The following is a 26323-nucleotide window of genomic DNA, read 5'->3' on the forward strand; positions in this document are numbered from 1 at the left end:
GTGCTAAAATATAACTTAATAAGAGCCGGAAAAATAGGAAGCCATAGGAATTTTATGGCAATATAAAAAAAAATGACAATCTTATTATATAACCGTAGGTCAAAGAACATTCTGGGCAACATATTGTTTGTTTACACATGTAACGTGAGAAGGTCAAGATTGAAATATTTAATGTTCAGTGTGAGATTGTGATGCATCTTTGATCCATACAACACAAACAACTCAGTCAATTTTATTTCTCAAGAATCCCCAAATAATGATTTGCACATGTTAAAATAAATACATTGATATTTAACATTTTTGAAAACAGACAATTACCCCAATACCTTTCATTACTTATTTAAATGTGTCAATACAGAAACAAGCACATATACGCAAACCAATTCTACAGACCAGAGGTCATTCATACAGTGCTATCTATTGAATTTGGTCACCTACACTAAGTACATATACAGTACACCCCCCCTCATTTTTTTAAAACTAGGAAAGTCATTTAAGAACAAATTTTTATTTACAATGACTGCCTACCCTAACCTGGGCGACACTGGGCCAATTGTGAGCAGCCCTATGGGACTCCCAATCACGGCCGGTTGTGATACAGCCTGGACTCGAACCAGGTTCTGTAGTTGCGCCTCTAGCACTGCCTTAGACTGCTGCGCCACTCGGGAGCCCAATAGTTAAATTTTTTCTCCTACAGTGTCAGATGACAAAAGATCTTTAATAAATAACTGCTGTTAAATTCTAAGAACATTATGCTTCTCCAATGATCTTCCCAAACATGGTTTTAGTTAGTTGAACTGGGTCAGTACTAGAAAGGTACATTCATTCACGGTCCACATAAGTAAAGAAACCTTGAAATAATCTTATCAAAATGCTCTTAACGCTGTAAAAATGTGCATAGTTAGATAAATTAGCAGAGATAAAGTCTTACAGTTTATTTGGACTTCAGGGTATTCTACCTGCTATTCCCTTGAATGTAAAGCTGACGAGACAACACTTATTCCCTTTCATTGTTGCTGCAGTTATAGAAAGCGGACATTTTCATGATTCACATTCAATACTCTCCAACTGCCAAACGTCAACACAGAGGACAGAGGCCAGTCAACATAAAGGTATTTAATTATTCCTTGGCTTCAGCATGTCCTCTACATAGTAGTACTATAAAACACGTTCTCAAAAGTTGTGCCATTCTTTGTATAAACTGACATGAAACTACCATTTTCATAGGGCATTTGTTTCCAGTAGTCCATGAGCAATCACAGTGTGGGGGGACAAACTGATGACATGGATTGTTTCCTAATAGGCACATCTGCTGATACAATACAATGACCAAGGCACTGTTATGACACCATTTTATGCATTCCATCTGAAAAGGTTAAGGACATTTTCTGGATGTCAAGATGTATTTGTGCACAAGATAAGAATAAGATAGCTAATTATCTTCAAAACACAGCCACAGTGTTCTAAACAGATAGCATAGTGCACATAAAGAAGCCCTGGAATAAATATGCCATTAAGCAGATTTCAATAAACAAGTCAAGTTAGAGCAGAGAAACATCTTGATTCAAAGCAACAATGTCAGTGTCTTGGTCTCAGTGTGAAGGAAGAAGACTCCCAAGCCAGGCCTCTGGACTCAAGGCCCGTGTATCCACAAAGTGTCTCAGAGTAGGAGATCTGAACTAGGATCAGTTTTGCCTTTCAGTTCATAATGAATAAGATTGCATGGACAGATCCTAGATCAACACTCCTACTCTGAGATGGTATGTGAGTTCAGGGCCTATATTCACAAAGCATCTGTTATAATGGTTCTGCTTTCCAGAAATTGTATTATTATTAGTCCATCTGATCCAGCAATAGTGTTGTTTTACTCAACATTGAAAAACAATGCTTGTAGTCCTCCCAAGCCCGAGGGCGCTGTCAGAACTCAGGCATCTTATCGTCATACTGTGGTGGTGGCGTGATGGGTTCAATGGTCACCTTCACATCAGTAGGGTTGTGGACTTTAAAACGGAAGTCCTTCAGATGGAGTTTCTCTGACTTGATTCTGCGTACCCTGAGCGGCCGTAGTATCCGGCTAGCCCGACTGCTGCTGCGGGTGGGGGGGTTGGCTGCAGCGGCGGGGGTGGGCTGGGGATGCAGGGCCGGAGTAGTGGGAGGAACATCCTCTGAAGTGACTGCTCTTGGTCCCTCCCCCTCGTTTTCCACAGCACTGATGAGGTCCTCGTAGGAAGGCAGCTGGGAGGTGCTGTGGCGTAAGTTGCTCTGGCGTATGGGGTACTGGCCACTGGTGACCGCCTCCTCATAACTGGGCACGTCGTAGGCTGGTGCTGGCTCCCCTGCACTACAAAAGAATGTACAAGGACGGCGGTTTAAAATAAGCAACATTTTAGCCATCATTTACATTTCATGTTTTTTTTTAAGGATACTAGAAAAGCCTAAAATAGCTAAGTACTGCTTCTTAACTGATCATAATCACAAAAACATATATTGCCAGAACAATAAGAGCTTTTGTAATGATATGTTTCTGCTATTGTTGTAAACGTCATGAAACCTCACTAGCCACACCGGCCAGTAGTGGTAATAAGTGCACGGCGTTCAATGTTTCTTTTTCTTTTTTCCTCTAATGGACTTTTATTCCTTAATTACTAGTGGTATGTACTGGTATGACATTTGGTGCTAGTTTTGAGAGTACAAAACATTAAGGACACCTGCTCTTTCCATGACACAGACTGACCAAGTGAATTCGGTGACAGCTATGATCCCTTATTGATGTCACTTGTTAAATCCACTTCAATCAGTGTAGATGAAGGGGAGGAGACAGGTTAAATAAGGATTTTTAAGCCTTGAGACAATTGAGATATGGATTGTGTATGTGTGTCATTCGGAGGGTGAGTGGGCAAGACAACTCAATATTAGGAATGTTTTGTACACGCAGTGTAGATAAACTGGTGCTTTAACATCTATCAATCAAAAGGGAGGCATGTTGCAGGCATCATCCTAGAAACTAGGTTATATGGGTTAATAGTGAAAACGAAGCCTCTTTGAACCCCTTCTTGGATGATTAAAATAAGTCACTGTTAGTGATTATCTAAATTGTTTAAAGCACTCACATCTCTCCTGCCTCCCCAGCCACATGGTCCACAAAGGGGACCTGTGTCTCCTGTCCTTGGCTCCCCCTCTTGTTCCTCACCCCCAGGTAGATGGACAGCAGCAGCATGGCCACCCCCGCCCCCACCAGCACATAGGCTATTGATGAGGTCTTCGCTGTTTCCCTGTCCTTCTCTCCATCCCCAGCATGGTCCACTGGTACAATAACACTGAAGTTGCCCGGAGGCTTGGTTGTCCGGGGAGCATCCCCGGGCACCACAGTCCACACGATCATGACGATGCCCAGGGCTATGAGCCCCACCCCCAAGGCACACAGAGCATATGAGGAGCCAGACCGGCTGCCCCCATAGCCGGAGCTGTCTGGACCGCCACTGGAACACATCACCTCCCCACGTGGACCCACCAGAAGTGTTACACAATCAGATACAGCAGACTGGGTAGAGGAGGCTCAAGGGATGAACCGTAGACCTAACCTGCAATGTGGGAGAGAGGAAAGTTGTTTTCACATTAAGGAGCAGGAATGTAGCAGCACAATAAAACTGGCAAAGGCTCAGACTAGCTGAAATCAGATGACAATGAACAACTTCCTGGAATAGACACAATGTGGCTGGGAAGGGGGCCAAAGCCAGAGAAGTTCATGGAGGGTTACATTAAGCTGTGTTTTAGTTATTCACAAATATATTTTACATGATAAAGAGCCACTGGAATAGTGCCAATCAAAGAGAGCTGAATTAATCATGTGAATGAGCCAATCATTGACCAAAAAGCACCAGGAAATAATGTAGGCCTATACTATTGTAGTGAAGTTCGAAGAAATCTTCCTCAAAACTACAAAGTCCAAATTAAAGGCTAGCCCTGTGATTTGAAATCCATTCAAATGTATTGTTGGAGGTAGTGTGCATGGCAACGTAATATATACCATGGTAATTTATCATTGTCCTGTCTTTAAATACTTCACTTTGTGAATGTGTTGGTATTTCGAGTGACAATATATTACCCAAACAATGTCCTGAACATTTCTTTGTGGGTCTAGCCCTCCTAAATCATGCTAAACCAACACTACACTTTGCTCAGGCTGTGTTGAGGTTGTATTACTATAGTATAACCAACAGAAGATTCTAAACTGCTGGCACTTCCATTTGTTTCTTTTCCGTTTACAACTAGAGCATCTCACATTGTAATTGTCAGGAAGAGCATTTCACAGTGTAAATGGTAGATATTCACAAAATGACTGTCTCATAGTGATACCTCCATATCATGCTATGAGTCACTTAACATGGATTCAGCAAACACTGACAGTACTTATTCCTTTTAGCTCCTAATGCAGCAAAGGGCCCCTAAACAAAAACACACAGAAATCTGTCACTCTCGGATGGATCTCTAGCTGGCCGACCATACCAAGACAACAACTTGTACTGGGAGTCTGCTGTGTCTGCATGTAATACCACTTTGGCCTAAGTGTGTAACCTACAGCCTATGAAGTGTGCATGAATTTCTCATGAAGCATATATTTTGGGTTCCCGAGTGGCGCAGCAGTCTAAGGCACTGCATCTCAGTGCTAGAGGCGTCACTACAGACCCTGGTTCGACTCCAGTCTGTATCACAACCGGCCATGATTGGGAGTCCCATAGGGCGGTGCACAATTAGCCCAACGTCGTCCGGGTTTGGCCGCCATTGTAAATAAGAATTTGTTCTTAACTGACTTGCCTAGTTAAATAAAGGTTAAATAAAATAAATAAATATTCCTGATATGCAATGTTTGGTGATAAGTGTATTCAACATAAATCATTGAATGCATAACTGTCTAAAATACATGTATGCCATTCACACGTACCTGTCAGCTAATATATTAAATGGTTTGACTTGTTGGATCACTAGAAGAGATGCTTCAGGTGGAAATAAAAGACCGGTGGTGAAAAGTGTGAACAGCTTTGCAGTGCAGGTCTTAATATGCACTGAAGACACACTATCCAACAAAACATTAATGTGAAGGATGGCAGTTGAAGGCATGCACTGCACCTATCACATTAGCACAGACAAGTATTGACATGAACGTTATGGTACAGTGAAGCATCAGAAGCATGAATGTATGAAAAAGCCTCCTATAGCAACAATGTGCTTGGTGTGCTTTCAAGGTGACAAGCAATCACATTACACTAAAGTAGCCTTTAAAGTTTGGGTCGTGACGCACGGACCTGTTAATGGTGGGTAGCGATGTGTCAGAGTAAATGTATAATTATTTAATTACTAATCATTAATTACTGGAAGTGATTTGGCCAAGTGCATCTGCGCTCTCTGCTTAGCAGCGGTCTCTGCTCAGTTTGGCAGCTGCGTACCCGAGAGAGGGAGGTGCCTGTGTGCTTCGCGGTTCACCAGATATTTTTTCTGCAGTTTTCTTGAAGATCACGCCGCGACACATACAACGCAGCCGATGATGCGCTGTCTGCCACTCACTTGTCATTCCCACTCGCCATCACTCACCGTTGTTATCAAATGGACTCATGCTAGCCACAAGGTCTGACTGAGCTCAATTGTCATGAAACACATATACAGTGATGAGTTTCTCCCTCTTTCATACACATTTTAAAACGAGGAGCGCACACAATGTGTTTTGTGCGGGGAAGTGCATAGTAATGAGTCTCTCAAAAGGAACAAATGAATAAAACGATATGTCCTGACCAAACATCCACAGCATGGTGGTAAACCCAGGGAGTTCTTTCAGAACAGGGCAGAATGCTTCAGGAAACAGTGCTTCTGACAGTGGAAAAGTCAGCTAGCAAGGCATTGTTGTCATTTTATAACAGGTAATAAGCAGAAATAAGAGAGTACTAACTCTCATAGTAATAGATGGGAGTTTCTCTTTCAAGCAATCCCCTGGCCTTGTACACAGCTAATAGATAACGTTCACCAAAGCAAGCTAGCTACTGATAGTGCAATCCTAGTAACAGTACAGAAGATGAAAAATGTTCAGGCCTACTGTAGGCTGAAAGAAAGTCTAGGTTGGAACTGTTGCTGTTAGAACACATGTAATAATTTTGTATTCTTAACTGGAATAAACTGATTGAAGCAAGATGCTGTTTGAGGCAAACGCACTCACACAGTTCTGGGTTGTTCATCTACAGCAGGAAGCGGTCTCCTGCCTGACTGAGAAAGCAGTAGATGTTCTGGTCCAGTTTGGCACAACATACCTATGGGAGTCAGGGATCTCAACTCTGACATACTTATAAAACAAGTACAGAAACAGTTTGAAGGCTGAGCATGACCTCAGTGTTGCACTGTCAAAAACAGAGCCCAAATAGACATGAAGACTTCAACCAGCCACACATCTCTCATTGGGATTGTGTGTTTTCTGGTCTACATCTGTGTGATGTGATAAATCAGTTTATTCCAGTTCAGAATGAAAATTATTTATTGTATTTTAACAGCAACAGTTCCAACCTAGACAGATATGTAAGAGTTTTTTTTAAATGGGGAAAATAAACATGAATACATATTTCATTTCATTGTTATTGTCTATATTGCATTTGTTTTAGGCATAAATAAGGGTAATGAAATGTACTGATATTTATGTATAGTTGCATATTTTCCTAAGCTTGGGTCCCAGGAAAACACAGAATTTCTCATTTGGGTGCCAGGCTGGAAAAAGTTTAAGAACCCCTGCACTAAAGTCAGGTGCTCTACAACAAATACAGACGTTGCAAAAAGTGCAGTCATCGTGCAAGATTCTGTACAACAACAGACTCAATGAGAATATTCTATTATGCCAAGCCAGAGTCCCCTGTTTCAAGGCACTTAAACAGTAAGTTAGCGTGTGGCACAAATCAACAACAACAAATTCTCACGTACACAGTTTCCAGCAGGTATAAAAGGTGCAGTGAAATGCTTACGTGCTAGCTCCAACCCTGCAGTATAATAATAATCAAGTCAAAATTAAAACAAATAAAAAGTCATTACAGGAAGGTAGTATGCATAGTAATACAACTGATATGTACACAATAGGATATACACAGAGGATACAAAACATTAAGAACACCTGCTCGTTCCATGACAGGCTGACCAGGTGAAAGCTATGATCCCTTATTGATGTCACTTGTTAAATGCACTTCAAAATCAGTGTAGATGAAGGGGAGGAGACAGGTTAAAGAAGGATTTTTAAGCCTCGAGAAATTGAGAAATGGCACTTACATTTTTTGCCATTCCGAGGGTGAGTGGGCAAGACAAAAAATGTAAGTGCCTTTGAACGGGGTCATGAAATTGTCAGCCAGGGATAACTGTTAACATAAAAACATTTAGCATCTCCTGGCTTCCTACAAGCCACTGATGCAGACCTTTGGAACCTCTACATTTTAAATAAGTCTAATAAATCCATGTAATATAGCCTACACCATCACAATAAATCCATTATTTATTTTAGACAAGTCTAAAGAAACATATGTAGAAAATGTAGTCTATTTCAGGAGAACAGAATAGCATACTCTGAGTTGTCCTTATGTTAGGTCCTGATGTGGCCATGCCATATGGCTGTGGGCTAAACTAGTTCATTTAGCAGACAAGATTTGCTTTGAATTCCGTGGCATTATTTTATAGTATGAAGAATATATCTGAACATAGCTGAGTAAAATAGAAAGGCTATTTTCTCCAAACGGTTTGAGGGAGTGCACCCATGCGGCTATTCTGCGCTGAGCGTTTAACAAAGAAACAGGTACTCTTACACTATATGCTTAGAGTTTATGTAACTTTAGTTGTGATGTTGGGCTATATGTTTTGGTTTTAATACATTCTAAGGCTGCATGATGCGACTAATGATGATTTGAAAAAGTTGCATGAAAAAGGCATAAGCTCTGCTTTGTTTTTGCACAGGCTGTACACACTTCAGTCTCATTCAACATTTGACAAGAACTTGATAATGCCTCGAATTTCCCGACTGCATCCCCTTTGTGTAGCCGTAATGCCCCCTAAAAAAATCCATGCCTTTTGCAGCCAGTGGCCGTTGTGCCCTTGGGCTGAATATAATCATTATAATTCCCAACTCCCTGCTGCATGCCGAATCACCTCTCCTTCACGTGTTCGGGTCTTTCGCACAGGCTACAAGTGAAGACAGACACACCGGGGACGCAACTGAGCGTGTCCTTATTCAATTTCGAGGCGCATATGGAAGATATTGGAAGAACTGTCCACATTTACTTTGTCAGCCAACAAGATAAGTAGGCCTAATGAACAGCAAAAGCACTAGCCTACAGTATGTCAATCTACCATCTCCCATAGTGCAAAAGTTGACCTATTCTATGCAATAAATAAATATTCCAAAACATAGTCTGGGACAGTTGTGGGATGCAATAGATCCCAAATGAATACAACCACTAGCGTTAAAAAACCTGTTTTAAGCAATGAGCTTGATGCAACAGATCAGAACATTTAGCTTAAAATGTTGATAAACTATTAGGCTATTTCTTCACATAAGCGCAGCAATACACACAGGGCAGTAGGCTATAAGCGCGAATGTTCCATTAGCAGGAAAACACCATTCTCAAAAGGGACCACAATTGCAATTACGCATGTAATGCTTTTATTATAAAGGTGCATTTTTATGGTGAAAATGATCTTCCCTTAACTTGAAACTCACGCGCTGCGTATGTATGCCAGTTAGGCTCTAGTCTACACCCGTTGTAAAGTGGATTAATGGGCTTCATTTAAAAAAGTTATTTGGCCACTTTAGTTGTGATACAAACCTTATCAAAACATATAGGCCTACGGGCTAGGCTACATGAGGTGCGCGACTATGAGTTGAAAAAGGTGGCAAAAAAAAAAAAGCATGCACTGTTTCTTGCCTTAAGCTGGGCATCATTCACAAGTGATCCGCTAATATTGTCACCCATCAGACTATTCTTGATTTAATTGTGTTTTTACATATACTAAATAATGTGTGTGAAGTTTTTTTTGATTGGGAATGGACCATTATCATGCACTCATCTCAAAATAAGGGCAACACGTAAATAGCGAATGGAGGACGCTTTTCCTGTGGTTCATTTTCATGCCAGCCAGGTAGGTAGGCTTTACTGTTGTAAAGAGAAGCAATGTGTTTAATATTAGGAAAGTTGAGAAATATAGTGGGCCTAGCTGACGGGATCCTCTTTTTAAGAGGCCATCACTCTTTTTTCTCACGCAATTGCAAAGCCTATAGAAATGTTGCGCAACATGAGCTCACGAAGTGCTTGATTAGATTTTCGATTACATTTGCATTGATGTCAGAGTGATTAGAGTGACAATAGAGTGCTGAGTACCAGGTAGTTAACAAGTTTGGTAGGCTACTAATGACCATCAGCAGCATCAGAGCTTGGAGAAGCCTAATTACCGTGACTAAACAGTCATGTGGAGTTTGACTACCTTTATGACTCATGGCCGCCGGTGTGGCGGTAATGCTGTTATGGTGACCATATTACCGGTTTGTATCAAGAACTGCAACGCTGCTGGGTTTTTCATGCTCAACAGTTTCCTGTGTGTATCAAGAACAGTCCACCACACAGATGACATCCCGCCAACTTGACAACTCTGGGAATCGTTGGAGTCAACATGGGCCAGCATCCTTGTGGAACGCTTTTGACACATTGTAGAGTCTATGGACCGAGGCTGTTCTGAGGGCAAAATATTATGAATGCTTTCCTAATATTTGGTATTCTCAGTGTACATCCAAGCTTAGAGCACAACATCCCTCTACCTTGATACAAATGTAATGTTATGTCACAACACTGACTGTAATAAGATGTCACAACACTGAAGGTAATGTCAGATTTAAGTGATAATGCCCTGCTAGACGCGACCCATTCGTTCAGTCTTTTTGTTCTGTATCTATGGACGCGACCTAGTTGTTTGCTCTAAATGTTCCATTGCCATACTGGCTGGCAATGTTCTTATCCCTTGCTTGCTAGCTAACCAACTACGGCTAACTTCAATCACATCAAACAGTGCAGACAGAATAACAACGAAGTAGCTGCATTTGCATAAGCTGATTTCTAGTGACATTTATTTGGATACATTAATAACAATGAGCTAATGATGTGCGATTTCACCTGGCATAGAAAATGTGCTCTCACGTCAGGACACTTTGAGAGCTAGCCAACACAGCTAACGCAATGCCTTCCAACTGAAGCTGGAAAGACAAACTAGCTTCGTTTGACATTTCTTTCTATGTATGCATGCATGCATGTATGTATGTATGTACAGTTGAAGTCGGAAGTTTACATACACTTAGGTTGGAGTCATTAAAATACATTTTAACCACTCCACAAAGTTCTTGTTAACAAACTATAGTTTTGGCAAGTCGGTTAGGACACCTACTTTGTGCATGACACAAGTCATTTTCCCAACAATTGTTTACTGACAGATTATTTCACTTATAATTCACTGTAATCACAATTCCAGTGGGTCAGAAGTTTACATACACTAAGTTGACTGTGCCTTTAAACAGCTTAGAAAATTCCAGAAAATGGTGTCATGGCTTTAGAAGCTTCTGATAATCTAATTGACATAATTTGAGTCAATTGGAAGTGTACCTGTGGATGTATTTCAAGGCCTCCCTTCAAGCTCAGTGCCTCTTTGCTTGACATCATGGGAAAATCAAAAGAAATCAGCCAAGACATCAGAATTTTTTTTGTAGACCTCCACAAGTATGGTTCATCCTTGGAAGCTATTTCCAAATGCCTGAAGGTACCAAGTTCATCTGTACAAAGAATAGTACGCAAGTATAAACACCATGGGACCACGCAGCCATCATACCGCTCAGGAAGGAGACGTGTTCTGTCTCCTAGAAATGAACGTACTTTGGTGTGAAAAGTGCAAATCAATCCCAGAACAACAGCAAAGGACCTTGTGAAGATGCTGGAGGAAACTGGTACAAAAGTATCTATATCCACAGTAAAACGAGTTCTATAATCGACATAACCTGAAATGCAGCTCAGCAAGGAAGAAGCCACAACTCCAAAACAGCCATAAAAAAGGCAGACTACGGTTTGCAACTGCACATGGGGACAAAGATCGTACTTTTTGGAGATATGTCCTCTGGTCTGATGAAACAAAAATAGAACTGTTTTGCCATAATGACCATCATTATGTTTGGAGGAAAAAGGGGGAGGCTTGCAAGCCGAAGAACACCATCCCACCCGTGAAGCACGGGGGTGGCAGCATCATGTTGTGGGGGTGCTTTGCTGCAGGAGGGCCTGGTGCACTTCACAAAATAGATGGCATCATCAGGAGGAAAATTATGTGGATATATTGAAGTAACATCTCAAGACATCAGTCAGGAAGTTAAAGCTTGGTCGCAAATGGGTCTTCCAAATGGACAATGATCCCAAGCATACTTCCAAAGTTGTGGCAAAATGGCTTAAGGACAACAAAGTCAAGGTATTGGAGCGGCCATCACAACGCCCTGACCTCAATCCTATAGAAAGTTTGTGGGCAGAACTGAAAAAGCGTGTGCGAGCAAGGAGGCCCACAAACCTGACTCAGTTACACCAGGAGGAATGGGCCAAAATTCACCCAACTTATTGTGGGAAGCTTGTGGAAGGCTACCCGAAACATTTGACCCAAGTTAAAGAATTTAAAGGCAATGCTACCAAATACTAATTGAGTGTATGTAAACTTCTGACCCACTGGGAATGTGATGAAAGAAATAAAAGCTGAAAGAAATAAAAGCTGAAATAAACCACTCTACTATTATTCTGACATTTCACGTTCTTAAAATAAAGTGGTGATCCTAACTGACCTAAGACAGGGAATTTTTACTGTGATTAAATGTCAGGAATTGTGCAAAACTGAGTTTAAATGTATTTGGCTAAGGTGTATGTAAACTTCCAACTTCAACTGTATGTATGTATGTACGTAAGATGCTGATTCATGATTTGACTGGCTGAGAAAAGCTGCCTACCTGTCTGTCTCTTCCCGACACATTCATTACTATTGGACAGCTGGAGATCGAATTTGAATATTGAAACAATGTTGCAAATGTCGGAGAGACAGACAGCAAGGTTTATACAAATCTAAGCTGTTGAAAATGAAATGTTAGTCTAAAAGAAATGTGAGAATTTCTATAGTGGAAATCAAGTTTATAAAACTGCCTGGCTGGGCTGATGAGACAGTGGACTGCGCAGTCAGATGGAACAGGGTAAATAGGCATTTTAACATCATAGATTTAGCCAGTGGTATCTTGTGGAATAGACAGAGGCTGGAATGCAGTTTTAACCAATCAGAATAACACCCAACTACAATGGAAATGGGACCTTAGAGTGAACATGTTTTAGAGGCTACAACTAGACAGAGACTCAAATCCCACACAGTTCAAACTAGACCGATTAATCGGAATGGCCGATTAATTAGGGCCGATTTCAACTTTTCATAACAATCGGAAATCTGTATTTTTGGATACCGATTTTTTTTACACCTTTATTTAACTAGGCAAGTCAGTTAAGAACACATTCTTATTTTCACTGACGGCCTAGGAACGGTGGGTTAACTGCCTTGTTCAGGGGCAGAACGACAGATTTTTACCATGTCAGCTCGGGGATTCACTCTTGCAACCTTGCTTGTTAACTAGTCTAACGCCTGCCTGTTACGCAAATGCAGTAAGAAGCCAAGGTAAGTTGCTAGCTAGCATTAAACTTATCTTATAAAAAACAATCAATCATAATCACTAGTTATCATGGTTGATGATATTACTAGTTTATCTAGCGTGTCCTGCGATGCATATAATCGATGCGGAGCGCATTCGCGGATAAAGGACTGTCGTTGCTCCAACGTGTACCTAACCATAAACATCAATGCCTTTCTTAAACTCAATACACAGAAGTATATATTTTTAAACCTGCATATTTAGCTAAAAGAAATGCAGGTTAGCAGGCAATATTAACCAGGTGAAATTGTGTCACTTCTCTTGCATTCATTGCACGCAGAGTCAGGGTATATGCGATAATAATAGTTTTGTTTTCGAAATGATCGTTTCCGGATTCGACCATATTAATGACCAAAGGCTCGTATTTCTGTGTGTTATTATGTTATAATTAAGTCTATGATTTGATAGAGCAGTCTGACTGAGCAGTGGTAGGCAGCAGCAGGCTCGTAAGCATTCATTCAAACAGCACTTTCGTGCGTTTTGCCAGCAGCTCTTCACTGTGCTTCAAGCATTGCGCTGTTTATGACTTCAAGCCTATCAACTCCCGAGATTAGGCTGGTGTAACCGATGTGAAATGGCTAGCTAGTTAGCGGGGTGCGCGCTAATAGCATTTCAAACGTCACTCGCTCTGAGACTTGGAGTAGTTGTTCCCCTTGCTCTGCATGGGTAACGCTGCTTCGAGGGTGGCTGTTGTCGATGTGTTCCTCGTTCGAGCCCAGGTAGGAGCGAGGAGAGGGACGGAAGCTATACTGTTACACTGGCAATACTAAAGTCCCTATAAGAAAATCCAATAGTCAAAGGTATATGGAATACAAATGGTATAGAGAGAAATAGTCCTATAAATACTATATTAACTACAACCTAAAACCTCTTACCTTGGAATATTGAAGTCTCATGTTAAAAGGAACCACCAGCTTTCATATGTTCTCATGTTCTGAGCAAGGAACTTAAACGTTAGCTTTTTTACATGGCACATATTGCACTTTTACTTTCTTCTCCAACACTTTGTTTTTGCATTATTTAAACCAAATTGTTTAAACCAACCAGTTTTATTATTTATTTGAGGCTAAATAGATTTTTATTGATGTATTATGTTAAGTTAAAATAAGTGTTCATTCGGTATTATTGTAATTGTCATTATTACAAATAAATTAAAAAATATATATATAAAAATAAATTAAAAACGGCCGATTAATCGGTATCGGCTTTTTTTGGTCCTCCAATAAATCGGTATCGGCGTTGAAAAATCTTAATCGGTCGACCTCTAGTTCAAACTCGTTAGAAAACAGTATTCTGATCAATGTACACAAAAAATACTTTACATGTTGAGGTAATTGATGTTTCCTATTGTGTAAATGGTAACAGGGTTTGCATGTTTAAGTCATCTGACCTCTTGGCTCGTGTCACAGTCCCATGGGAATCCAGACTAAGCTGATTCCAGAGGTGACAGATGATAAATGACCTCTTATGACCACACAGAATGACTGAAAGAGAGAAATAGAAGAAAAGGACAGGAAACATTGAGCAAACAAAACAATGAACCATTTGGTTGAGTAATTGTTTTTTGAAGCCCTGGGGCCTGTTGCACAAAAGTAGAATTAAGACATCCGGGATAAATGACTCTCAATGAGCTCAATGAAGCCAAAACATGTGCGTCCAGGCTTAATTGGTTGCACAAAGACCAAGCCAGGATGAGCAGACACGGATTCATTAAGCCAGGTGAAACCAATCCTGGATAGGTGCGCGCTCACGGCTCACTCAAATAGACCCCGCCACAGATCACAGATTAACTGATTTACCATGGCAACTAGAGCCGCGTACTTTTCCCCGTCGGAAGCACAAATCCTCATGGAGGCATACGAGGAGGTAAAAGATATAATTAAGAAGAAAGGCAACACCGCCACAGTGATAAAGCAAAGAGAAAAAGCGTGGCAAAGTATTGCAGACCGCCTGAATGCGTAAGTAGTGCACAATTACACACTCACCGCTCCGCTGAAACATCACAATTACAATTCAAATATTTAATTCACATCTCCAAAAATGCAGTTGTACTGTAATTATGAAACGGTTAAATTTTTAATTGAAATGCACTGCAGATATGAGTGAAATTGTGTAAAGTAACTCCATCACACTGTATAAAGCTATGATAAATTTTTTGATATTTTTACTGAAAACAAGACAAAAATACCAAGTAATTTTTTGCAGTGTGACTCCATTAAATGTGTGTGTGTGTGTGTGTGTGTGTGTAGATTAAACATGAACGGGCCAAAACGGACATGGCAGCAGGTCAAAATCAAATACAAGAACATTCTGCAGAATGGTATGGTCCCTGACTAATATTTAACAAAGCACAAGCATATATTGTACCCAGAAGGTGCCTGCTCACACATTGTCTGTACTGTTTTAGCAGTGAAAAAGAATACCCACAGACAAGGCACGGGTGGTGGGTCACCAAAGGCTGACCTTACCCCAGCAGAGGACATGGCCTTGGAGCTAAATAAAGGCAGGCCCGTCTTAGAGGGGATCCCTGGGGGGAAAGAGACGAGCATAGGTTCCTCCCAAGATGCCACCCGCTTCATTCAAGGTATGTCCTTCCATCTCTACATGGGATACAACCACATTCATATTGAATCAATTTGGACTGTCTGACTTTGGTTTACCTATTGCCTTGCAGTGTCTGGCAGCACTGTGTTCCTGTTAGAGCCACCAGCACAAGCACCAGACGATGCTGATCCAGTGAGTACTCCATCAAAGGCATACTGTAGGCCTGGCATGTCTTGTCTACTAGCTTCAATATGAATCCGATTAAATGTGATAGGGTGAAGGCCCCAGTGCAGCAGCAACAGCACATGATGGAGACGATGATGAGGAGGAGACCATCTCTCTGGATTCCAGAAGGCATGAGGTATCATGTTAAGACTGTGAAAGTACTATTTACTCTACAATGGTGAGGAGTCCTCATCAAAATCAAAAAATCTAATTTCTTTTACAGGACCCAGATGCTATACAGTGGGAAAACCAGCCTGGCAACATAGTGCGTATTAATAAAAGGACACCACATCCTGCCAAATTCCAGCTGCGCTAATTGTATTGTGTTCACAGAGCTCACAAGCTATCAGAAAGTTGTATGGCAACCACCTCCGGCGCCAAATAGAACTGGCAGACATAGACATTCAGTACAAGAAGAAAAAGATGGAAAATCTTGCACTGGAGTCCGAAATAAAGAGGACAATTAGGAAACTGGACCTTGAAATAAAAAAACTTGAGAGGGAGGTGAGATATGCCTTCAATGTACACTGTATGCTAACTGTAACACAAATGTATTAATCATTATTTTTCTTTCCTCCCCCAGCTCCAAGAAGATGACACAGCTCAAAATAAAAATTAGGTATATTCTCGTAAAGTCAAGTGAGCCATGACATATGAGCTCTTATTGTGAGCACACAGGACGGTGGCATCTTTCTAAGTTTTTTTTTATTTTCCCAGCAATCAGTACAACCAAGTCATCGTTATAAGGCATCGCCCTCTTTTGCCCACCCCCCCAGCACCAGGTGTGGCCACTAGCCTATATGAAGGCCCAAAATTGTGTGTTCCTTTCTGCTCTGACAATGGCATGCCCATTCGTGCGAGATGTGGTGGATGAAGAAGCACTTGTGCTGAGGAGAGCCTTCAGGCGAGAAAGGGTCTTCAGGGACCGGTTGGACCCACTGGCCTTCCCTGATGACCATCTATATGAAAGATACAGGTTTTCTGCAGATGGCATCAGGTATCTATGCAGACTACTGGGTCCCAGGATTAAGCACCGCACTGCACGGAGCCATGCACTGAGTGTGGAGCAAATGGTTTGTGTGGCCTTGCGCTTTTTTGCTAGTGGAGCCTTCCTGTACTCAGTGGGGGATGCAGAACAGCTGAACAAGGCCACAATTTGCCGCACAATAAGGAGTGTGTGTCTGGCTATCAAAGCATTAGCAGATGTCTTCATCTCCTTCCCTGGCCACAGAAGACTCTGTGACATCAAAGAGGAGTTCTATAGGATTGCAGGTAAGAGGATCTACAAATTACAGGACAACTGTTAACACATAGTAGGATACTCATTACTTTGTGTGACAGGTTTCCCCAATGTCATTGGTGCAGTGGACTGCACACACATAAGGATAAAAGCCCCCTCAGGTGCCCATGAGGCCGATTTTGTGAATAGGAAATCCTTTCACAGCATTAATGTTCAGGTGAACATAACTTTTTGATATTGTCCATTGACGAACACTCTGCATTGCCAGTGATGTGCATTGATTGGTGTAATATTCCTCATCTTATGATTTCAGATGGTCTGCAATGCTGACTGTGTGATCAGCAATGTTGTGGCAAAATGGCCTGGCTCAGTCCATGACTCCAGAATCTTTCGGGCCTCTGAAATCTATCAGTGCCTATCACAAGGTAAGCCACACAACCCCTATTTATAACCATCATGGCTGTGTCAAGAATATCACTGTGTTTATGAGGTAGTAATGATGAGATTTTGTGTTGACAGGTGAATTCTCTGGTGTGTTGCTGGGAGACAGGGGGTATGGCTGCCAGACTTTTCTCCTGACACCTTTCACAGACCCCCAGGAAGCACAGCAGGCCTACAACCATGCCCATGCCAGGACCAGGGCCAGAGTTGAAATGACCTTTGGCCTCCTGAAGGCACGCTTTCACTGCCTTCACAAATTAAGGGTCAGCCCTGTTAGGGCATGTGATATTACTGTGGCTTGTGCTGTCCTCCACAATGTGGCCTGCCTGAGGAAGGAGAGGGCCCCCAGAGTGCCACCAGCCATGGACTGGGACAATCCGGCAATCTTCCCTGATGACGACAGTGGTCGGCTGCTGAGGGACCAATATGTGTTGAATTATTTTAGTTAGTATGTGTGCTTTCAATTTTGGTTAAATATGTCCTGCGGTGGCAGAGGAATTTGGTTTTTTTTGGGTTCGTTTTTTGACGAATTTGGCCTCTTATGATGTTTGTGCGGTATACTGTGTGTAATACAAGGCTGCAGGGAGGCTACTGCATCCATTCATTTGTCTGTTCAGTTGATGTGTATGGATTTGTCCTGCATTTATTTTAGTGTGCAGACATGCAGGGTGTGTTATATACAGACCTTTGAATGTGTATGTATCATTTTGTATAATATGCTTGGATTCTGTGCTTTCCATCTTGTAGAGTCACTGTGACTTCAGTTTCGAAAGGAGCTGATGGTTTACCTGCTTTGTTTTGTCCTTATTCAATAAAGGAACATAATGTTACACATTGTGTTTTTATATTCATATGGAATGTGTATTTGTTTATATGACAGAGTACTAGGGCCACACTGAAGAAAAAGGATAAAGTCATAAATTTATGAGGCTGGTTCTTTCTGCAGAAAAGCTACATATTGTTTTTACAGTTTTGATACTTATGACAATGTGATACTTAATATTCTGGCACATCAGCATGTCTTTGTTTATGAAACCATACTGAAGTACAATTTCACGAAATGCCCCACATCTGTCATTTTAACAACTGTCCTCCTTTAAAACAACTGGTTACAATATTATGACTTGTGTTTTTTTCCCCTCTGTGGCCCTAATATTCTATCATTTTATATATAGCCTTATAGTCTATGGGAAACTGTAAATTATCTAATGATAGCAACATCATCTAAAAATCATTTTCTATCCAAAATCATTGAAATTAATGATCACAAACGTTTAAATAATAACAGTGGGTCTAGTTATATGTGATAACAATGTATAGTGAGCAGTGAAATAACTATTGGTTTCCATTTGTGGTGACTGCTGACTGACATTAGGGATGAGATTAAATAGATCCTGGAATTTAGCCTGGTCTGGAGCAGGCTAGCTCCACAGAATAAATCTCCATGGTAATTTATACCATAACATATCCTCCTGCCCCTATCCATCTTTAGTGCAACCGGATTACGGATCAATTGAGCCAGGATCACCAAGATATCCTGGCTTAATCCCTTATCCTAGTTTTGTGCAACAGGCCCCTGGTTCTTCAACAAAAATAGGCATATAGCCTACAGTGCCTTCGGAAACTATTCACATTCCTTGACTTTTTCCAGATTTTGTTGTGTTACAGCCTGAATTTAAAATGGATTACATTGAGATGTTTTGTCACTGGCACACACACAATACTCCATAATGTCAAAGTGGAATTATGACATTTCAATTTTTATAAAAAAAAATAGTAATTAGATTAAACTGAAATGTCTTGAATCAATAAGTATTCAACCCCTTTGTTACGGCAAGCCTAACTAAGTTCAGGAGTAAAAATGTGCCTAACAAGTCACATAGTAAGTTGCATGGACTCACTTTGTGCAATAATAGTGTTTCACATGATTTTTGAATGACTACATCTTCTCTGTACCCCACACATATAATTATCCCTCAGCCGAGCAGTGCATTTCAAACACAGATTCAACCACAAAGACCAGGGAGGATTTCCAATGCCTCGCAAAGGGCACCTATTGGTAGATGGGTAAAAAAAGAAGAAGCTGACATTGAATATCCCTTTGAGCACAGTGAAGTTATTAATTACTTTGGAAGGTGTGTCAATATATCCAGTCACTACAAAGATACAGGCGTCTTTCCTAACTCAGTTGCCGGAGGGGATGGAAACCGCTCAGGGATTTCACCATGAGGCCAATGGTAACTTTAGAACAGTTACAGAGATTAACTTTTTAGGGATAGGGGGCAGCATTTTCACTTTAGATGAATAGCGTGTCCAGAGTGAACTGCCCCCTACTCTGTCCCAGATGCTAATATATGCATATTATTATTACTATTGGATATAAAACACTCTGAAGTTTCTAAAACTGTTTTAATGATGTCTGTGAGTATAACAGAACTCATATGGCAGGCAAAAACCTGAGAAAAAATCCAAACAGGAAGTGAGAATTCTGAGGCTGGTCGATTTTCAACTCATCGCCTATTGAAATCCCAGTGGGATTCTGTTTGCACTTTCTACGCCTTACACTAGATGTCAACAGTCTGTAGAACGTTGAATGAAGCTTCTACTGTGATGTTGAGCCGGATGGGAGCTGTTTGAGTCAGTGGTCTGGCAGAGTGCCAGGTCCTGGTCACGCGCATTCCACATGATATCGACTTGCGTTTCATTACTTCTATAGACACAAAGGAATTCTCAGGTTGGAACGTTATTGAATATTTATGATAACAACATCCGAAAGATTGATTCTCTCCTTAGTTTGACAAGTTTATTCGACCTGCAATATAACTTTTTGAAGTTTTCGTCTGACGTTCGCCTGGATCTGCGCGAGCGTTTGGATATGTGTACTAAACGTGCTAACGAAAGTAGCTACTTGGACATAAATAATGGACATTATCGAACAAAACAACAATTTATTATGGAACTAGGATTCCTGGGAGTGCATTCTGATGAAGATCATCAAAGGGAATATTTATGATGTAATTTCGTATTTCTGTTGACTCCAACATGGCGGAGAAATGTTATTTCTATCTGAGCGCCGTCTCAGATTATTGCATAGTGTGCTTTTTCCGTAAAGTTTTTTTTAAACCTGACATAGCGGTTGCATTAAGAACAAGTGTATCTTTAATTCTATGTAAAACATGTATCTTTCATCAAGGTTTATGATGAGTATTTACTGTTTTTTGATGTGGCTCTCTGCAATTTCTCCAGATATTTTGGAGGCATTTCTGAACATGGCGCCAATGTAAACTGAGATTTTTTTATATAAATATGCACATTATCGAACAAAACATACATGTGTTGTGTAACATGATGTGCTATGAGTGTCATCTGATGAAGATTATCAAAGGTTAGTGATTCATTTTATCTCTATTTCTGCTTTTTGTGACTCCTATCTGGCTGGGAAAATGGCTGTGTGTTTTTTGGACTTGGCGGTGATCTAACATAATCATATGTTGTGTTTTCGCTGTAAAACATTTTTTAAATCGGACACGATGGGTAGATTAACAAGATGTTTATCTTTCATTTGCTGTATTGGACTTGTTAATGTGTGAAAGTTACATATTTCTAAAAAATATTTTTGAATTTCCCGCGCTGCCTTTTCAGCGGAATGTTGTCAGGGGTTCCGCTAGCCGAACGGTTAATGGCTGTCATAGGAGAAAACTGAGGATGGATCAACAACATTGTAGTTACTCCGCAATACTATGCTAATTGACAGAGTGAAAAGAAGGAAATAAAAATATTCCAAAACATGCATCCTGTTTGCAACAAGGCACTTTTTATTTAAACTTAATTTAACTAGGCAAGTCAGTTAAGAACAAATTCTTATTTACAATGACGGCCTAGGAACAGTGGGTTAACTGCCTTGTTCAGGGGCAGAACGACAGATTTTTACCTTGTTAGCTCGGGGATTTGATCTAGCAACTTTTCGGTTACTGGCCCAATGCTCTAACCACTAGGCGACCTTACAGTAATACTGTAAAACATTTCTCTAAGCAATTCACTTTTTGTCCTGAATAGAAACATATGTTTGAGGCAAATCCAATAAAACACATTACTGAGTACCACTCTTCATATTTTCAAGCATAGCAGTGGCTGCATCATGTTATGGGTATGCTTGTAATCGTTAAGGTCTGGGAAGTTTTTCAGGATAAAAAGCTAAGCACAGGCAAAATCCTTGAGGAAAACCTGGTTGTCTGCTTTCTACCAGACATTGGTAGATTAATTCACCTTTCAGCAGGACAATAACCTAAAACACGAGGCCAAATCAACACTGGAGTTGCTTACCAAGAAGACAGTGAATGTTCCTATGTGGTGAGTTACATACAGTTGACTTAAATCTGCTTGAAAACCAATGGCAAGACTCGAAAATGGTTGTCTAGCAGTAATCAACAACCAATTTGATAGAGTATTGAAAATAAAACACATATCTAATTTACATAAGTACTCACATGTCTGAGTCAATATAGGTTAGAATACCCTTTGGCATTGATTACAGCTGTGAGTCTTTCTGGGTAAGTCTCTAAGAGCTTTACACACCTGGATTGTACATTATTTGCCCATTTATACTTTCTAAATTATTTAACATTTCAGTGATACCCATCCCGGATCCGGGATCCTCCTCATCAAAACAGCTGACTAGCATAGCCTAGCGGGACAGGGATATCATATAATATAATTTTCATGAAATCACAAGTCCAATACAGCAAATGAAAGATAAACATCTTGTGAATCCAGCCATCATTTCCGATTTTTAAAATGTTTTACAGCGAAAACACAATATGTATTTATATTAGCTAACCACAATAGCAAAAGACTCAACCGCATATTTTCACCATGTTTCTACCGCATAGGTAGCTATCACAAAACCGACCAAATAGAGATAAAATTAGTCACTAACCAAGAAACAACTTCATCAGATGACAGTCTTATAACATGTTATACAATACATTTATGTTTTGTTCGAAAATGTGCATATTTGAGGTATAAATCATAGTTTTACATTGCAGCTACCATCAAAAATATCACCAAAGCAGCCAGAATAATTACAGAGAGCAACGTGAAATACATAAATACTCATCATAAAACATTTATGAAAAATACTTGGTGTACAGCAAATGAAAGATAAACATCTTGTGAATCCAGCCAATATTTCCGATTTTTTAAGTGTTTTACAGCGAAAACACAATATATATTTCTATTAGCTCACTACAGTAGCCAAACACACAACGCAATTTACTCCCCGCCAAAATAGCTTGCACAAAACCGACAGAATAGAGATAAAATGAATCACTAACCATGAACAAATTCATCAGATGACAGTCTTATAACATCATGTTATACAATACAATTATGTTTTGTTCGAAAATGTGCATATTTAGAGCTACAAATCCTGATTATACATTGTGAATACGTAGCATCGATTCACCAGAATCTCCAGAGATATTTTGGACACTCACCTAATCTGACCAAAGAACTCATCATAAACTTTACATAAAAATACTTGTTGTATGGCAAATGAAAGACACACTGGTTCTTAATGCAACCGCTGTGTTAGATTTTTTTAAATAACTTTACCATAACATACAGCTTGCGTTATTGCGAGACAGCGCTCACCAAAACGGCGGAGAATAGGACTCAACATTTTACACAGAAATACGAAATAACATCATAAATGTTTTCTTACTTTTGTTGAGCTTCCATCAGAATGTTGTACAAGGAGTCCATGGTCCAGAATAAATCGTTGTTTGGTTTTAGAATGTCCATTTCTTCTGTCGAATTCGCGCCACAATGCTAGCCAATGTTACTAACATTCCCACCCTCTCTTGGCGCAAAGAACGGAAATCTCCAAAAGTCCCAATAAACGTTGAATAAACTGATGAAACTCGGTTGAAAAAACCTACTTTATGATGTTTTTCTAATATGTATCAAATAAAATCAGAGCCGGAGATATTCGCCGTGTAAACCGAACGCTTTTCAGAAGGCAATGTTGAGGTCCTTCTCGCGCCTTGGAAAACTGACAAAATGGCTGACCTGCCACTCCAAAAGCTCTTGTTCGACCTCAGATCAAGCTAGACACCCCATTCCACCTTCCACTGCCTGTTGACATCTAGTGGAAGGCGTATGAAGTGCATGTATATCGATAAATATAAGCCAGTTGAATAGGCAGGCCCTGACACAGAGCCCCATTTTCACTTCCTGTCTGGAAGTTTGCTGCCAAATGAGTTATGTTTTACTCACAGATATAATTCAAACTGTTTTAGAAACTTGAGTGTTTTCTATCCAATAGTAATATGCATATTGTATGATCTAGAATAGAGTACGAGGCCGTTTAAATTGGGCACGATTTTTTCCAAAGTGAAAACAGCGTTTTAAGCTCTACCAAATTGGTTGTTGATCATTGCTAGACAACCATTTTCAAATCTTGCCATAGATTTAAGCAGATTTTTCAAGCCCTTTGAACAGGATATGGTCGTAGGTGCCAGGCGCACCGGTTTGTCTCAAGAACTGCAACACTGCTGGGTTTGATGGTCAACAGCTTACTGTGTGTTTCAAGAATGGTCCACCATCCAAAGGACATCAAGCAAACTTCACACAACCGTGGGAAGCATTGGAGTCAACATTATCCAGCTTTCTACACCTTGAGTCCATGCCTAATGTTACTCCTTAGTCCAAGGACCTTGCATGTTCTGTTTAAAGGGCGAATTGGCTCTGGAAGACAAAACAGCCAGATCCTCCATCTCAACATGAATTGATTCTCAATTGTGGTACAGTTCTTTACTTCCATATCACATCAAAATAATTTCACAAATGCAAAACACACACACTTACTGTACATGGTTTAAGCCATTTTTAACAGTTGCAGCCGACAGTATTTTTCAGTGACACCTTTGTGGAGTCTCGTCTTCCGTATACACACGTGTTCGGAGATGCAGATAGCTAATTAGCACAGTTAGTCCACCATCTTCCATTCGATTTCTTTAAACAAGCGCTGTAATATGGAAATATGGCCTTGTGGAAACCCTATCCCTATAAGAAAGGTGTGTATCAATTGAACTTAAAAATATATATATATATTTCTCGCTGATATGAAAAATAAGGTCCTTATGCTTCCAAAACCATACCTTAAACAATGCGTGTTAATGTTCAGACCGAGCGTTGCGCCTCCTAACAAAACCTTACAGAAGACGCCTTTTCCAATGACTCTTACTTTATGAAAAATGTAATCTAACAGACTCATTAAGGGCTAGCTTCTAAGGAGCATTTACACGATTTTACAGGCTGTGTATATACCAATTAACTGTATTACATCATGATTAAATCAGACTACTACCAACTTAATGTAGCAATTTGACTACAATTCTCCGTCCCGAATCCCAATACAATGTATCGCTGCCAGCCATTTAGCGAAGGTGTTTGTAGTGGGGAGGAACTGAAATCATGTTAAACTCTGTGGCATTAGATCACTTGTAACTCTTGACATCTTGCCATAAGAACTGTGATTTTGTGTTATCAGATAACACGGTCTAATACTTCACAGAGAATATAATAAAGTTAGTCTGAACACTGCTCAAACTGTCAAGGTGATTTGCAATTTGAGACGGCCTTACCTTAGTCTTTCCAGCCGTGAACGCCCAATGACTTCCCTCCCAATCGAATACCTGATGTATCGCAGGTGTCTTCAAAATTATGATATTGCTACCCCAATATCCAGAATGTAATCCTGCTATTTACACAATCTGAAATATGTATTAACGTGTGTATTTCCCCCGATGGTAGTCTCTATAGAATTCAGGGAATATGTTAGACAGGAACTTTGTCCAACTTCCCCCCTGTTGTAAAGCGTTAACTCTTTACTCATTGGTCATAGAGCACGTAGGCTCACTTTTTATAAGGCAACCTGGTCTCATAGATGAGACGTAACATAGTAATCTGTGACCGTCAAATTAGTATATGTTTTGTATTTGGTATGGTTACATAAAACAGAAGGTTACTTAAGGAAAAAACGAAAGTAGGGTGGTTAGTCAGGGTGGATGGGTGAGCGTATAATGTGAAAGTCTAGTAACCCAAAGGTTGTGTGTTCAAATCTGATCACAGACAACTTCAGCATTTTAGATAATTAGCAACTTTTCTACTATTCAACTACTTAGCATGTTAGCTAACCCTAACCTTAATAACCTAACTCCTAACCTGCTGATAATATTGGCTGGAACGAAGCGAATGGAATTGGATCAAACACACGGAAACCATGTTTTTGATATATTTGCCATTCCACCCATTCCTCTCCAGCCATTACCACAAGCCCGTCCTACCCAATTAAGGTGCCACCAACCCCCTGTATACTTTACCCTAACCACTAGCCTAGCTAACATTAGTCACCTAGCTAACAACAAATTAGAATTCGTAGCATGTCATGCATTTGTAAATTCGTAACATATTGTATGAATAGCAATTCGTAAAATTTCTTACACAATTAATGATGGACATTCACAAATTAATACATACCATACTAATTGGAGTGTCCTGGATTTAAGTCTACATTTTTTAAATTTAACTAGGCAAGTCAGTTAAGAACAAATTCTTATTTACAATGACGTCCTACCCCGGACGACGCTGGGTCAATTGTGCGCCGCCCTATGGGACTCCCAATCACGGCCAGGATGGATTCGAACCAGGGTGTCTGTAGTGATGCATCAAACACTGAGATGCAGTGCCTTAGACCCCTGCGCCACTGGTGAGTCCAGATTGTATGAAGAGCATTGCGTATGCTGGAAATTCCCCATAAAACTCAAATAAACTTGTATTGACAATTCTATTCCCCCAAATAGGCCTGTCTAAGAAGTTCCTGAGCAGACTAAATTAAAATAAAATTAGAACTACTCGATTTTCTTGTGCTTAAAATAAACTGAAATAAAGTTAATTTTAGATAGCATTTATATATTTTATTATTGAGTACACTAAACACAAGTGCTCCATAATGTAAATAAAAATCAGCAGTGTCACAATGTACATTATTACTTAATAAGCATCTATTTGAAAACATACAATATAAACTCTCTTTCTCATTT

At 40.2% G+C, this 26323-nt stretch overlaps 2 protein-coding genes across 5 annotated transcripts; one reads left to right on the plus strand and one right to left on the minus strand.

Annotated features, from left to right (window-relative positions):
* Window positions 1–216: 216 nt before the first annotated feature.
* On the minus strand, window positions 217–25136 carry LOC139555380 (transmembrane protein 51-like). Of its 2 annotated transcripts, none has more exons than XM_071369137.1 (3): window positions 24866–25136; window positions 3111–3581; window positions 217–2341 (listed from the first exon to the last, which is right to left on the minus strand). In XM_071369137.1, exons 2-3 carry the CDS (start codon window positions 3488–3490, stop codon window positions 1918–1920), a joined length of 804 nt encoding a protein of 267 aa, XP_071225238.1. In that variant the 5' UTR covers window positions 3491–3581; window positions 24866–25136; the 3' UTR covers window positions 217–1917. The 2 variants fall into 2 exon arrangements, with proteins under 2 accessions (XP_071225238.1, XP_071225241.1); XM_071369140.1 differs by lacking the exon at window positions 24866–25136 and adding an exon at window positions 24087–24822.
* On the plus strand, window positions 13965–18051 carry LOC139555192 (uncharacterized). 3 transcript variants are annotated; one of them, XM_071368802.1, is made up of 10 exons: window positions 13965–15089; window positions 15177–15353; window positions 15444–15505; window positions 15588–15674; window positions 15762–15803; window positions 15872–16042; window positions 16122–16157; window positions 16256–16810; window positions 17092–17203; window positions 17298–18051. In XM_071368802.1, the coding sequence occupies exons 1-7, from the start codon at window positions 15026–15028 to the stop codon at window positions 16155–16157; spliced, it is 639 nt and encodes a 212-aa protein (XP_071224903.1). In that variant the 5' UTR covers window positions 13965–15025; the 3' UTR covers window positions 16256–16810; window positions 17092–17203; window positions 17298–18051. The 3 variants fall into 3 exon arrangements, with proteins under 3 accessions (XP_071224903.1, XP_071224895.1, XP_071224889.1); XM_071368794.1 differs by having other exon boundaries at window positions 15872–16157; XM_071368788.1 differs by having other exon boundaries at window positions 15872–16810.
* Window positions 25137–26323: the final 1187 nt, after the last annotated feature.

The sequence above is a fragment of the Salvelinus alpinus genome, chromosome 2 (genome assembly GCF_045679555.1).
Source record: "Salvelinus alpinus chromosome 2, SLU_Salpinus.1, whole genome shotgun sequence".
NCBI lineage: Eukaryota > Metazoa > Chordata > Actinopteri > Salmoniformes > Salmonidae > Salvelinus > Salvelinus alpinus.

Excerpts from the sequence above, each read along its gene's own strand:
- LOC139555380 (XM_071369137.1), bottom strand. The coding sequence starts at position 3,490 with ATGTGTTCCAGTGGCGGTCCAGACAGCTCCGGCTATGGGGGCAGCCGG. Across the intron at positions 2,342-3,110 it reads GCTGGGGAGGCAGGAGAGAT|TGCAGGGGAGCCAGCACCAG; the intron begins GTGAGTGCTTTA and ends ATTCTTTTGTAG.
- LOC139555192 (XM_071368788.1), top strand. The coding sequence starts at position 15,026 with ATGAACGGGCCAAAACGGACATGGCAGCAGGTCAAAATCAAATACAAG. Across the intron at positions 15,354-15,443 it reads TGCCACCCGCTTCATTCAAG|TGTCTGGCAGCACTGTGTTC; the intron begins GTATGTCCTTCC and ends ATTGCCTTGCAG. Across the intron at positions 15,804-15,871 it reads AAAACCAGCCTGGCAACATA|AGCTCACAAGCTATCAGAAA; the intron begins GTGCGTATTAAT and ends TTGTGTTCACAG.